At 43.8% G+C, this 15,821-nt stretch overlaps 1 protein-coding gene across 5 annotated transcripts in view; it reads right to left on the reverse strand.

The window, feature by feature from the left end:
- Positions 1–15,821, reverse strand: part of peak1 (pseudopodium-enriched atypical kinase 1) — a 129,120-nt gene that overhangs the window by 29,190 nt on the left and 84,109 nt on the right. For all 5 annotated transcript variants that reach the window (XM_037766797.1, XM_037766794.1, XM_037766792.1 and 2 more), the window contains one exon: positions 762–4,324. In XM_037766797.1, coding sequence (XP_037622725.1) covers positions 762–4,189 — 3,428 coding nt within the window. In that variant the 5' untranslated portion in view covers positions 4,190–4,324. The remainder of the gene's footprint in view (positions 1–761; positions 4,325–15,821) is intronic.

The following is a 15,821-nucleotide window of genomic DNA, read 5'->3' on the forward strand; positions in this document are numbered from 1 at the left end:
TAAACGCACAGAGAAAGTACTGTTGTGGTGGCAAAGTTTAAAGATCGAAAAAGACACACTGCGCGGGCGGGAAGTGGAGGTGGACGGGTCTGGAGGCCGCTGTTTGTGTCCCGTGCGTTACGTTTCACTTTCACTTTGAAATCAACTGATATTTCTTGTCCAATGTTCACAACGTCAAGTCACATTTTCACTGTGCAAACGTAGTAGTTTTAAGTTTTAAGTTTTTTTTTCCTGAACAACTAAGTGGTTTTGTTGCCTAATCCAAAGCAAGTGCTTTTGTTTAATTCACAACATTAAGCACGTGTTTGCTGCGAGCGAAAAGTGACGCCTAGGTGTTGTTAAGTATGTGTTTGACTAAAAAAGTGACGCCAAAGGGACTGAAAAAGCGTCAGTATGTGATGAGTTGAGATGAAAATGTGTTGTATATACTCCACACACAGGCGCTAGCAAATACTAAGATGACATTTTTAATCCTTACTAATTATAAAGAGACATATCCACCTTAACCATAGTCATTCTTGGTTTGAGATTAGCTGGGAGTCCTCTGCAATAGGTGTTTAGTTTAGCGGCTTTAACATTTATTTTTCTTTTCTGAAACCACATTTGTGTTTAACATATTACCAACTGGGTAAACCCCAGTTATAAGCAGAATCCTTACTATGAATTGCTACTATTACAGGCTTTACTCTGGTCATGGGGACATCTTTAATACAGTGGTGTCAGAGGAGTGATTAAAACTTTGGAAAATCTTGGACAAATACCTGGAATCCTTGCTGATGAGATCACATCCTGTGGTGTGTGAGGGTGTTGTTCGGCCTGGGCTCAGGGGTCTGGACTCCTTGCTCTCATCGGGCGTCAGTAGGGTATTTTCTCTGCACTCCTCTACTCGTAGTTCTCCTTCTCCGTCCCCGGGGGTGCTGCCACTTTCTGGCTTGTAGGTGAAGATGATGGTCGGCTTCTGGTTGGGATCCTCTGGCTTGGCCTCGGTGAACCAGTGATGCTGTTGGATTGGTGGTGGTGGAAGCATGTGAATGACTGTTCCATCAAGACCGACCAGCTTGCCTTTGTCCTTCTCTTTTTCTACCCTCTCTCTCTGGTCGTCTTCGTCTTTCCGCCGACGAAAAAAGCTCTTAAATGAGATCCAGCGTTTGGGTTTGGAGCTTTCTGTTGAAATCCGTCTACCCTCTCCGCCTGGACTTGCTTCACCTTCACTGGGCCGTACAGGAGAACTGGAGGCAGAGCTCTTGGTCCAGTTGCTAAAATGTCTCTGGAGGATGTTAGTGGCGTGGTAAGGGGAAGATGTAGATCTAGGAGGGGGGAAGGGGGCATTGGGCTCTGACCGAGGGCTGGAGAGTGGGACAGCAGCAGAGGCACTCTGGGATTTAGACAAAACTTTGGAGGGCGTCTCCTTCTTGGGTTTGGAAAGACAGGCATCAGTTGTGGAAAAGAGAGACTTGGGTCGGGTGAGCGTCTCCATCATGGCATCAGGTGGGAGGGCATACAGCTCCTCAGAATTGAGGGTATTGGCTTGTGCTGTGGGCGACTCTGGAGGAGACTGGGGAGGCTGGATGGCGGCCACAATCTGTAAAAGCACAGTACTGGCCTCCTCCCTATGGCATGCCACTGTCCCAGAGGACAAATATAAGTCTATATTATCATCTTTACTGCAAGTAGCATCTCCACTTTTCTTGGAAATGTGTGTAACAGCATTGGCAGTAGGGCTGGTTTTAGGTAGGTTTGCAGTAATGGCAAGAATGGCAGGGGAATTTGATGATTTAGTGGGAGAGAGGGCCCCAACTGTGGAGCTCATCACAGTGCTTGTCACAGTGCTAGAGTCTGTAGTGGTTCTAGGTTGTAAATGTGGTGCTTTTGACACTGCCTCAGGTGGAGTTTTTGTCTCTTCAAAAGAGGCTCTCTCTGATGTGCCTCTACCAGAGATAGTTTTCTCTGTTGACGAGGACTGGACGCTCTCAGAGGATCCAATCTCTTCATAAGTATGGCTGGCTGCCCTACTACCTGCCCCTTTTGGCTGTGGCAGTTCCCCACTGAGTCCCAAGAAGCTCTTGTACACAGCTAGGTTGTCATATGCACTTGGATTGATAACAATAGGTACCTTAACAGCATTCTTGGAGCTGCGGGCATAGGCTGGTTCATCTCGAATAATAATGGGAAAAGGAGGCATGCCTGCATTATTGAAACTGTTAAACTTGATCTCTGATAAATTGGAGGATTTCACAGGTACAGTTCTGGAGGAGGACAGCCCAGCAATGGGAGAAGTGGGAGCCGACTTGTGGCTGCAGTGTTGAGTAGGGATGGAAGGGCCGGGATTACTCCCAACGCCTAGATCCACTCTAGGTATCTTTTGGCGAGGACTTGTGCTTGATGTCCACACTTCTTGGTAGCGTATGTTCCCTGATTTCTTTCGGGAGGTACCTGCCAGGGCTACAGATGTGGGTGATGTTGGCATCACAGGAGAAGAAGGAGAAAGAGGGGAGGTTGGAGACAGGGGCTGACCTAAAGGAGTGCTACAGAACGATGTAGGGCTGGAAGGCATTGACAGGTTTTTGGGTTTTGGAGCAGAGTCTGGAGCCTGCTCGTCTTTGTTGGCCATGGATGCTGACACGTCCACTACGGTGTAAGGCTTACAGATCAGCGATTTTTCCAAATTCACTATACGGTATGGTTTAGCCTGCTCCTCTGTGGGACTAAAACTGATAGTGACTGGTTGACCTGGGAGGGCCTGGGGCATTGGCGTGCCTTCTCTGCCATCCTGATCTTCTAATCTGATGGCCAGGACAGCCTTGTGTGTTTCAGTCACCTTGACTGGACTCAGTGCTCTGTGGACGGGCTCCTTTTTTGGAGGAGAAGTGCAGGGGACAGGTGCCTTAGAAGATGTGGGAGAATGCACGCCATTTCGAAGAGCACAGGGGGCACTGCTCCCACTGCTGGAAGTTGTTCGGGAATCCTCTTGTAGTGATGACGATGATTCTGGAGAAGTGGTAGACTCTGAATTTGATAGGAACCCACTGCCTTGCATGTCATGAGGCCCATAGGGAAGAAGCATTCCATTGGAGTCCATAGATGGGTATCCATTCAAGATCTCATCATAGCTATCATCATAGTCCACTGCACAAATCCGTTGTAGTGAGCGGTTGCGGAGTGGCACAGTATTCCACTTTTTCCCTGCAGCAAATGGCACCGGAGACATGGTGGCAGCGCGGAAATTTGAAAATCGTGGTTGGCCTCGCATACGGATCTCCATGGCTAGTAACTCTTCATCACTTTCATCCCAGCTCTCATGTTCATCATCATCCCTTTCGGTCTCTTCGTCTTCATCCTCCTCGTCCTCATCATCTTCACTGGAAAACTCGGGGTAGCAAAAGCGACCACCCTCTGTGCTGATGACCTCAGAGCTATCGCTAAGGGATACCCGTTTTTGAGCGGTGGTGCCACCACCACCACCACCACCACCACCACCACCACCACTACCACTACCACCACCATAACTGCTGCTTCCCATGGCAAGACAGCTTGAGGCTGGAAGGCCTCTTTCCAAGGACCGTCGGTATGAACTACTGATTCGTCCCCAAAACAAGTCCTTGGAACCAGAAAGGGGCATGAGGCTAGGGCCAGGGCCTAACCCGGCAATTTCCTTTAGGACATCTGTCAGTCCACTGTTGTTATTATTTCCACTAGGGGTCCTTGGGCTAAGTGGTCCGTAACCTTCAATCTCCTCACTGCCATCCTCTCCTTCGTTGTTGTTGCTGGGTCCACCAGGCCTCTTACGGTTCAGTCCATTGCGATTCCAGACCGTAAAGGCTGATGTTTTGCCCTGTTCTATCACATTTGGTGGTCGTTGCAGGTTGCCATCTGCATCCAGTCCTGCAGAGGAGCAGGGCAGCATCATAGTGGGCTTAACAGCAATGGTTGGCTTCTTAGCCACCGGTGGACGGAAGTGTCCTGAGCGGGCAGACCCACTGCCAGCCCTCTGGGAGATGACGGTAAGGTTAGTGTTGGCTCTGGCTCCAGCAGGGGGTGGATTCTGTTGCTGAATTGTTGGAGGCCTCTGCTCAGAAGGAGGCTTCCCTCCACTACTTTGAGCCAGACAGTGCAGACTCTTAGGTTTAAAGCAGTTCTTGCACTCGCCTGGTTTCCACACGTGCTCGGTGAAGGTGCTGCAGGCGGACATGGCTGCTGGTCCAGTGAGGCAGCCTGCTGGGTCAGTGGACAGGAAACCCCTCCATGAAGCTACGGGCTACAGGAACCGACTGTAGTACAACGATGATGAAGACTAGTCAAGCCTCAACTGTGGGGGATACTGGACCTGAAAAAGGAAACAAGAGAGAATGGTATAGATTAAACAAATTGTAAGATTAAACATTTTGATTAATTGTTAATTTAATTCAAACCATTTATTTGATTTTTATGCCACAAATACATTATCTAAACAAACTGTATAGAGTAGTTAGAAACTTAGTTAATTGCAGAGTTACACTCATGCAGGACCAAAATACAGACCAAACAAGGACAATTAGATCCCATTATACATTAATACACCATCATACACAGAGCTGAACTGAAGTAGAGAAGATACATTGGGGCAGAAAGAGGGAAACAAGATGTGTGTGAGAGAGAGAATGAATAAGGAATGCAGTGCCACATTGTCTCCATTAGGTGGCAAACTTTCTCTACTTAGCGGCCAATCTTTCCAATGGGCCAGTCATCTGTCTCCTCCTAAACCTCAACTGGACCAGTAAGACTTGAAAAGCAGAGGGGCAGAAGTGAAGAGGATTAAGAGAGATTATTTCTGAATTGCTGTCCTGTGTTGTTGTTGTCTGTTTCAGCCAGGCTTAGGTGAGATAAAGGTACTGATAGTACTCAATGAATCAAAACATCACTGTCCTAAATCCTATGAACTAGATCAGTTACATGGGAAATGGAAATCAAAAGCGCTTCAGCTGAGTTCACATGCACTGAAGTCTGACAAACGGCATGGAGGAAGGGCTTTTCAGTTTACAGTGAAGTCTGAAAGTAGAACATCAGTCACACTTTTTCTTTGTAGTTTTGGCTCTGTTTTCCAACAAAGTAGACTTGAAATTTAACAACAAGTGGGAGAAGTGTGTGTAGTTGCTTTCATCCATACTGGATAAACAGTGTAGGACAAGTAGCTCTGCATAGTCATCACAATTGTAGTACAATTCAGCAGGGGAATTAAGCATACAGGCAATGTAATGACTTTTTAGGTCAGAAAGTGGATTGTCCTTAATCGTCAGTTACCTGACTTTTGACTTGTTGAAGACCAGATTGAAAGAAAAGGACTTCAGGTATTGACTGCAAATAATGTGCAACAATGATAATGACGATCTAGTTTGTCCAAGACAATTCGGTCCTCTAAAAGTGGGGATCCATCATCCATGTATATAAATGGCTACATTCTTTACGATGGATGTGAATGTAAACAATCTCGAATATGAAAGTTGGCAAAAAGTCAAATTTCAAATCTTAAGTGCATGAATGCATTGCTTAACAACAACAACCAAACAAAAAATGTCCCCCTCCTTCTACTGTACTACATAAGCGATAAGCTGTCAGCCATCAATATTCAGACATGATATACAGTATACGATTGGTTTCAACGTCAACTAAATCACGTATGTGTTGTTTCTTTTTTCCTACATAATAGGTTTAAAAAAGTCACACCATTCAGTCTTTGTAAGATAACAAAGAGTGACATTTTAAAACTTGAGCACAAGCACGATCTCAGGTTATCGGCACCAGCACATTCATATCAGACACATCCTGTTTTCTTGCCCCGCCAGGTCACACTTTGTGGCATCAGGAAACCACATCCTTTTGTTTTTTTAATTACACAGTGCAAAATTATCCTATTTCAAATCAGACCAGAACACGTAAGATTAAAATGTGTGGGTGCAACGGTTATTTGATGTTCAACCAACGTCTCTTTAATACCACATTAACAATAAATCCATTAATAATAAGTGGCGTGTTGCTAAAATAAACGATTGAAATTAAGCCGTTACATGAAAGCCTGTTCAATATCACACAGATATCTGTATATTACATAACCTGGTACAGTTTCGCCATTATTTCTACAACTGAAGCCTGCTCTGGGCCGCCAGATCCTTCAATGAGAGTAAATTGGTTAGACAAAAGACACAACTATTAGTACAAAACATAAAACATTGAACACATTGAGAGTAGATAGGAAGAAAGTGAGGTCAGAATTTAATGGCAAACAGAAAAAATACTAATAAAAAAAGCAATTAAACCTCACAGTATGAGAATGAAATACAATTTCATTCTTTTGAAATGACCCCCGCTTGCCTTCAAGCGTATCAAGATTAACGGCAGCGATTAGTCTGTAAAGTCGTAAATATTCAAGAAAGGACTGGTAGAGCATTGCAAGTCTCACAATACTGTGGTTGTTACTGTTGTCTTGCAAAACCAGGTAACTGCAGTTTCAGTTCTTAATCCTACGTATTCCACAGTAGGCCTGAAACTCACTCAAAACATAAGGTCAGATTAAAATGCACGGCTGACATTTAAAATGAATATATTTACGCCTCTAAATACAGATTTACAGATTAAAATGTTTGATTTAGTGGTTAATTGTTCCCACTAAAGCTAGACCAAAAGATTATATCTATTGTACCAACCAGAAGAAGTAAAAAAAAACACACAGCTCATCCTTAAAGCACCTGGCGAGATATTACAGGCCTGCATCGGCCCTCGACTATGCTCCAGGGTGCTATCAGATATATGCTCTTCTTCCATGGAGACCTATCAATAGTTTAGAGCTCTTTCCCTGAGCCAGCAAAACCTGATGATATTTGCTAAAGCAATATTCTATCTATTGGCTGGGGTGACATAGCTCATTTGGCTCTGTTTGACATGGAAAGGCTGCCAAAGGTTATTATACAGTACTTTAATACACTATTGAATAGGGAGTACTGCTGAGGAGATAACCCATACACATACTGCGGTGTGATTTATCTCAGAGAGGACCTTTCAGATATTGTCTGACTTTGGATAATGATGAATCAAAACAAGCAAATGACATTGCACAATGACTTCCTGACGAATGCAACATACAATGATTGAAAGATGGGTTCAATATGCTTAAACTCCGGCCCTCCATCTCTTCACATCTGCTATAATTTAAGCAACGCATTGTGTGATGATGTCTGTCCTTTTATGGGTGACCCAAACCTTCATTTCATCAAATAAAGCTATAGGACTATAATAATTCACTGTAGGGCTGATATATTGACAAGGGCGGGTGACGCAGTCTTCTCATCCATCTAACAAGGTCATAGGTGTCAGATCCTGTACGGAAGGATGTTACCATGACAACACCCTGGACCTGCCCCAGGGCCAGACACAATAAAGCAGGAACTGTTGGATCAAACTTTGCTGACCGAGCTGTGATGGGCGGGGGGGAGGATTTATCCTGTTACATCCTCACAGGAAGCAAAGACTGTAATTCAAACAATATTACTCAAAATCTGCCGGTGATGTGACACGTAGGCAGCACTGGATATTTCTGAGGCAGACTTTCAAAACTTCAACCAAAAGTACAGCCCAAATAAATTAATTACCGAATCCTTCTTCTATAAGTTGCTCCCTAGATGGAACAAAATCAGTGTTTCGCTCATTTACAACAGCATCTAAAATCATTTTCTCAACTCCATGCCCCCCACAGGTGCAGTTTGTGTTGGTTCAGGGGGCTCACTGAATCCCCTAGAAATGCATCTATATTTTCTATAATAACACAGAATTAATAGGATGATTTATTGTTGTGATGAATAACATCAACCTTGTTGTGTCTTCTTATTAACAGAATAAGAAGAAGGTAGATTTGTGGTCTTTTTATTTAGCCTTATAGCCTAATAATGGACACTCTCTGTCCACACACCGTTAAATATGCACTTTCTGTTACAGCCTACCTATCAGCTGTGTGGTCAAGATCAGACTGGAAACTCAGCCGCTTAAAAGATGGGTGAGCGATACTTTTTATCTTCCGACATTGGTACTTTTTAAACAGAAAACACAGATTTTATACTGTGATATTTACAGGAAATGACATAGGCTAGATAACTCTTCAATTCAACTTCACCAATCGGCCGCTCCTGGTCTGTTGCAGCGATTTTAGCGCGAGCGACGGGAATAAATAGAAAACGAGCGTATGACTAAAGTTCAGCTCAAAACGTCGTCGCTCGTGGCCAGGTAGGACATCCCAATAGAAAACAATGTAATTAAACTGATCTTGGCGCTGACGCTCGCTCGCGGGGCGTTCTGTTTGAAGGGTTACATGTAGGCTACATGTATCCTGATACCTTATATTATTTATTACATAGTCTACATTAGACCTCAGTGTTGTACACACTACATTGCATCTAGATGGTTTTTTTTGTGAACCCCCAACCTTAAAGTTCAAACTGCGTCGACGCATGCCCCCGTCCTCCTTGAAACACGACAGGACACATTTAAAACTTTGTTTGGCACAGCTGTAATGCAGCTGTTGCACAAGTATTTTTCATGAGAAAAAAAAATGGACAGCAGAGGAAGGCACAAAACAAGTGATATTAACATTTCAGTATTATTTTGCACATCGAGACAAAGCTGAATTGCTTTTATGAGATCCACACCAGACAGACTTTCTCTGTAACTACATTATTTCTTCCCTGACTGATGGCGGAGGGAGGGGGGGGGGGGGGCGGCGGCGGCGGCGGCGGAGGGAAGGGTTTTTCTTTTGAAATCAAGATAAAGCCTCCTTATTGTGTTTACTTTTCTTCAAAGCAGCGAGATGGAATTATGAAAAGCAGCTCCCGGGCTGCATTCTAATAAGATAATTCAGTTTTTCATGCCTTTTGTGTTTCTGATCACGCTCCATGAGAATCAAGAAATATCCAATACATGTCACATATAGCCTACACTTTTCCACCGACACGAACCCCCCAGTGGTGGATGTGACAGCATATTTTACTTTTCCCTCAGCCACCATTAAAATTCCGTTGTTGTCTTGATTTCGTTTTTTTTCCCTTCCCTCCACGGCTGATATGAAACTCCCTCTACTCCAGCCAGAAAAACATACTTCCATCTCAGTTTCTCATTAAGCCGAAAGGGAAATAGTAGTGCCACGTTGTTACTGACAAGACCCCAAAACATTTAATCTGGAACGACAGATATGCCTCGGGGACACCAACAATCCCATCTGCCCAACAATCCTTCCCTAAATCATGCAGTCCAGTATTTTTAGTTCACACAGCTCACAGTGCGGCCGGCGCACATCATTAAAATATGAGAACTCCAGACACCATACAGAAAGAGTGCAGGGAAACCTCTCTGAAACAAGCACTCCCTCTCGCTTATGTAATCGCCTTTGTTTGAACATGAGAATGATTCTATCTACGGTTATACTCATCGCAATATAAGTGTTCCTACTCGTGGCCATCAGCCAAATAATGGACTGCTATTTTTGTGTTCCTTTCGTTATGTAACAGATATTACGCAACACAATGGAAATGTGATGAATTACAATATCTGATTCACTACAAAACCCTCCAACACATTGTCAGTACTACAGTGGGGATGTGTTGCATAAACATTACAAAAGAAATGTGCCATCAAACACACTCACACAATATTTGTATTCTCCTTAGGTGGGATTGTTCTATAATACTGACAGTGTGTTATTGATCCAGTCTTAGCGTGTGTCCACAGTGTGCAACATATTTGATTGGAGAGCTATGAAGCAGCACTAAGACGCAGGCGATTATTGGAAAACGGTGCATATTTTCTCTCTTCCTTCAGTTTTCTGCCTTTTCCTATCCCCCCCAGCTTTCTCTGACTTCACTGTCAAATACACTGATCAGCCAGAACATTATGAACACCTGCCGAATATTGAGTAGGTCCCCTATTTTGCCACAAAACAGCCCAGACCCGTCGAGGCGTGGACTCCACTAGACCTCTGAAGGTCTGCTGTGGTATCTGGCACCAAGCCGTCAGCAGCAGATCCTTTAAGTCCTGTGCGTTGCGAGGTGGGGGCCTCCGTGGATCGGACTTGTTTGTCCAGCACATCCCACAGATGCTCCATTGGATTGAGATCTGGAGAATTTGTAGGCCGAGTCGGCACCTCAAACTCGTTGCAATCCTTGTGTTGTAAAAGAAAACGTGATTCATCAGACCGGGCCACCTTCTTCCATTGCTCCGTGGTCCAGTTCTGATGCTCACGACGTGCCCATTGTAGGCGCTTTTGGCCGTGGACACGGGTCAACGTGGGCACCCTGACCGGTCTGCGGATACGCAGCCCCTTACGCAACAAACTGCGATGCACTGTGTGTTCTGACACCTTTCTATCGGAACCAGCATTAACTTTATCAGCAATTTGAGCTACAGTAGCTCTTCTTCCCACGTGCATCAATGAGCCTCGAGTCTGACCCTGTCACCGGTTTTCCTTCCTTGGACCACTTCTGGTAGGTCCTGACCACTGCAGACCAGGAACATCCCACAAGAGTTGCAGTTTCTGGAGATGCTCTGACCCGGTCATCTAGCCATCACTATTTGGCCCTTGTCAAAGTCGCTCACATCCTTACGTTGCTCATTTTTTTCTGCTTCCAACACAAAGTTCAGAATTCAAAATGTTCACTTGCTGTCAAATATATCCCCCCCACTGCCGTGATAATTCATGTTATTCACTTCACCTGTCAGTGGTCTTAATGTTATGGCTGATGTGCGCAGTGTAACCGATTAAATGAAGTGTTATAGCTAACCACCTCTAATACCGGACACAAACATTGATTTCATACTATTTCTTGACAGTTTAGTAATACAAAAAAACATGCAGGCTATAATTTGTCTACATTGGTGAAACATCCATCTTGATGTCTGCTTAGTTATTCTCCTCAGTCTTGTTTTTGTTTATCACTGACTTGCCTGTCATGCATATTTGATGAGGCCGCGGCATTAGTGTCGATAATTTAAATGGATCCCTGATGTATAAAGACCGATGAATGTCTGAGGTAAAGGAACGCCTGCTCTCCATCAAATGTATAATTGTATTCCGCTGAAAATGAGATTTAGAAAGAAGTACACAATCGACGTAAAGCAGAGACATCTGTATCCTAAACAAATGTGCATTATAAGATTGACATTCTTTGTAATTGAGTTGCGGCAAGATTTGTTTTTAGTTGCCCATTCTTGCCGCACTTTGATTGTTGTGTTTACATGACATTTATTAAAGTATTAATGATGGAAAATCTGGTTAATGTGATTCAGAAATGTCTAGGAAGGGTGTAGAACTTCAAGTTCATCATCATTTTTTGTTAAACACAACCAAATGTTGCATTGGGGGAATTTAAACTGTTGGAGAGTGGAGCTGAGAGACCAGTCACGGGCGTGGAGCCTGTTGATTGGCACAGTGTGTGAGTGTGTGTGTGGGAACAAGCAAATCATAAGAGGAGCTGGAGCCTAGTTTATCCCCTCTGCACTACACTTATTTGGTTTTGTAAATGGTCAATTACATGAGTCACTGTTCTCTTCTCTGCAGATTGCACTGTCCGAATTCTGAAACCATCTGGCGCCACACATTAGAGCTCCTACTCATTCATATGATTGTAATCTGTCTGTTGGGGACCAGAAGTTTAGATTTCCTGCCAGTTCCATTAACATCAGAGACACACTGATGAGCAATTTTAGGTTTTGTTGCATGTTCATGGAGAATTCATTTTTGGATAATTCTGGAAAATAATTATTAAAGGTACAGTATGTGGAATTTAGTGGCATCTAGTGGTGTGGTTGCAGATTGCAACCAACTGAATATCCCTCCGCTCACTCCTAAGAGACTGAGGTAACGTGAGCCGCCGAGTTCAAAACCGTGGTAATGCCTCTCGCCTCGCTCAGAGGCCATCCTTACCATAATAACACCACTAAACAGACGGCAGCTGGTGGTATCACAGTTTTCCACTCTGCGGCTCACATTACAGCAGTTTCACAAACGTGGCGGAGAACTACGTAAAAGTGTGAAAGCCTCTCTCTAGAGCCCGTGTTTGATTTGTCCTTTCTGGGCTACTGTAGAAACATGGCAGAGCAACATGGCGGACTCCTATGTAGATATGAAGAGCTCATTCTAAGCTAACGAAAACACAACCATTCTTAGTTTCAGGTGATTATACACTAACTAAAACATAGAATATTATATTCCATTTCTGCTATAGCTCCCCTGAAATGTTACACACTGGTCCTTTAAAGACATTTGGTGTATTTCTAACAGAATCCAAATGTGTTGTGTTCATTGGCTACATCTTACTTGAACTTTTCTGACAAACGCCTCTTGATAGTTGAATGTAGTCAATACTTCCAAAAGATATATTTGTCTTGAGACAAACAGTACTTGTGGATGATCCACATCCCAAAATCCTACAAATGAGTGGGAAGCTTTTTCAATCACTTTAAATGATGAGCCAAATGCCTCATCTCTTTCAGTTCAACTTGGTCTACTCAATTTGGTCTCCACTGCATGTCGTGTTTTTTTTTTACCACACTCTTTATAATCTTACTCACATATCTGAATCTTAAGATAATTTAATTACACAACATCGCCTGAGACACTTCAGTCGTCTATTGCCAGTAGTGACAACCAAAGTATTGTATTGTAAAGTAAGTCTAGTCCTCACATATAGCTGTTACGTGCCATGTCTTTGCTCTGAGAGGGATCTCATTCCCTCTGGTGTGTCAACAGGTCACCTGCAGCATGTGACGGAGTGAGAGGAGCAATCATTTTAACATTCAGCACACATGCACAGTGCGGCTCTAAATACAAGGACTACTCAGGGAATTGAGTGCTTGTGTCAAAGTGTGTGTGTGTGTGTGTGGACTTTCTAGTTGCACGAGGCAGCCTGTGATCTTTCCCTTTGGAAGCATTTCATTTGTAAAATAACATGCGCTTGTGTGTATCAGAATAGTATTGAACAACACTCAGATACACTAGTGTCTGTGTGTGTAACTGCTGACAGGAAGTGCACATTGGCATGCACACGACCACGGGAGCAAGTAGCTGTAAAAGGTGAAAGGTCGGGTTACAGATGCCTCACTGCAGAGGCTGCACTCATTATCCCGGCTGTTAACCTCAGCTGATCCCAAATCTGTCCTCCCGTCTCCTTCTCTCTCCTCTCTCATGCTCAACTATTTCTCTCTGTTTTCTAAATCTCTTCCTTCTCATCTCCTTTTTCTTCCTGCTCTATTCTCCCTCTTTCAAAGTTTTTCTTTGTTTTTGTTTTTTTTGTCATTTCCCCTCTGGCTCAACATTTCCCACTCTCTTCTCTCTCCATCTCCTTGTCCCTACTACCCACTCACTCACTCGCTTTTCCTCGCTGTCTCCTCTGAGATATGTAAATCTGCCTCCCTTCTGTCACTCTTTGCCTCAAACAGAACTTCAACAAATGATTGCCAGACTTGCATTTTGCGAATCACCACCACCAAAAAGCCAAACTTGAAAGTGACCACACACACAAACAATCAATAAAACCCCATCAAGCCCTGACCAGCAAACACACACACACACACACACACACACACACACACACACACACACACACACACACACACACACACGCACACACACACACACACACACACTTTCACTGCACCAGTCACCAAACTTAAAGGGACTCTATGTAAGAATCAGAAATTGCTTGTTAACAGCGACACCTGTGGCCGTTAAGTCAACGAAAGTCAGCATCCTGTTGCTCTCGCTCGTGCTACATAGACATGAACGAGAATCGCTCAAAACGAGGTGACACATGTCAGCTTAAACCACAATATCACTCTATAGTTCAGCTGCTTTGCAGTAATGTTAGCTGACCAGACGAAGGTCTCTCCATGAATCAATGCTGATCCTAGCGTTGGCTTTTCCTGCCTCAGCCTCCCGACCGCGGCCGGAGGGAACAGGGGAGACACCGGAGTTTTGGTCGGAGACGATAACGTTTCTCTCTGCGGAGCCCCGTCACTTCACAAGACACGGGAAACCTCTGTTGGTCTGGAGGAGCTGCAGCAGTTATTTCTGCACAAACATCCACTGTACATTCACTAGATATTCTCAGAGCTAAACTAACTCTTCTGCAGTGTGTAGTGTGCGCGCATGCACGTGAGAGTGGAGCGAAAGAGTGAGCACAAGCGCGGTGTGTGAGTGAAGGCAAGCAGGCAGAGGAGCAGAGTACAGCAGAGACTCCGGTCCTCGAGACCAAAGCTACGGTCTCCCCCGTGTCCTCCGACCGCGGCCAACACTGTTTAACAGACGGGCTTCACTAGATAGAACTTTGCGGTTTTGGTGCTTCCGTGTAGTTTGTGTTGGAGTCTTGTCTGAACAGCGTAGCCACACGCGAGCGCGCATGGGACACTGACCCGAAATGACTTATACGTGTAAGAAGTTACAAACAGTCCCTTTAAATGTTGTGAACACTAAAAAAACAAGCCTCGACTTGGGAACTTCAAATCCATTTCCTGATGTGCAACTTTTGAATGCTATTCCATCACCTATGAACACTGGCAAGCAGTGGACAAAATAAAGCAAATACAGAAAATAACAACAATATCAAGCCTTGGGTAATGAATAGGAGTATGAATACGGCTACCTGCAGTACTACCAGAGGACAGCATTATTTGTGTCTCTCTATATAAATCTGTCCAGACTTTGAAAACACAGATAAAGTACAAATAAATACTGTAAATTATTTATTTGTCCACATATCCAGTCAGTACGCTTTGTTGCTGTTTTGCCTGTGGTGGTTACATAACAAGGTTTTCATCCTCGGCTGCTCCTGTCCACATGTCAAAATGTTTTTGTGCGAGACGCTGAACCCCAAATTGCTCCCGATGGTTAGGCCGGCAGCACCTTGCTGGGTAGATGGCTGCCACTGATACGTGAGTGTGTATGTGTGACTGGGTGAATGAGAGGCAAATTGTAAAGTGCTTTGGATGAATGCAGTTCAGTCCATCCATAAATTGTAATGATTTTTGGAACAGTTCCCACTGCCACTTTAGCTCAGATTTGCAGCTTTAATGTGTCTGATGCACCATCATTTCATGCACAAGCATACCAATGTGTTATTATCAGACTTATCTCAATTGAGATTTGCCAATATTGAGAAATTTATAATTGTGATCATTAGAGCTGTAAATCGAATAAAATATTTAATCGTGATTAATTGTAAATGAATCACATTTTTCTCTGTTCAAATGTACCTGAAAGAGAGATTTGTCAAGTATTTAATACTCCTATCAACATGGGAGTGGACAAATATGCTGCTTTATGCAAATGTATGTATATATATATTAATGGAAATCAATTAACAACACATAACAATGACCGATATTGTCCAGAAACCCTCACAGGTACTGCATTTAACATAAAAAATATGCTCAAATCATAACATGGCAAACTGCAGCCCAACAGGCAACAACAGCTGTCAGTGTGTCAGTGTGCTGACTTGACTATGACTTGCCCCAAAACTGCATGTGATGATCATAAAGTGGGCATGTCTGTAAAGGGGAGACTCATGGGTACCCATAGAACCCATTTACATTCACATATCTTGAGGTCAGAGGTCAAGGGACCCCTTTGAAAATGGCCTTGACAGTTTTTCCTCGCCTAAATTTAGACTAAGTTTGGAGCGTTATTTAGCCTTGTCTGCGACAAGCTAGTATGACATGGTTGGTACCGATGGATTCATTAGGTTTTCTAGTTTCATATGATGCCAGAGCTAAAATCGTAAAATCACAAGTTGCATTAAAGAAATTAGAGA

Source organism: Sebastes umbrosus, chromosome 4 (genome assembly GCF_015220745.1).
Source record: "Sebastes umbrosus isolate fSebUmb1 chromosome 4, fSebUmb1.pri, whole genome shotgun sequence".
NCBI classification, from domain to species: domain Eukaryota; kingdom Metazoa; phylum Chordata; class Actinopteri; order Perciformes; family Sebastidae; genus Sebastes; species Sebastes umbrosus.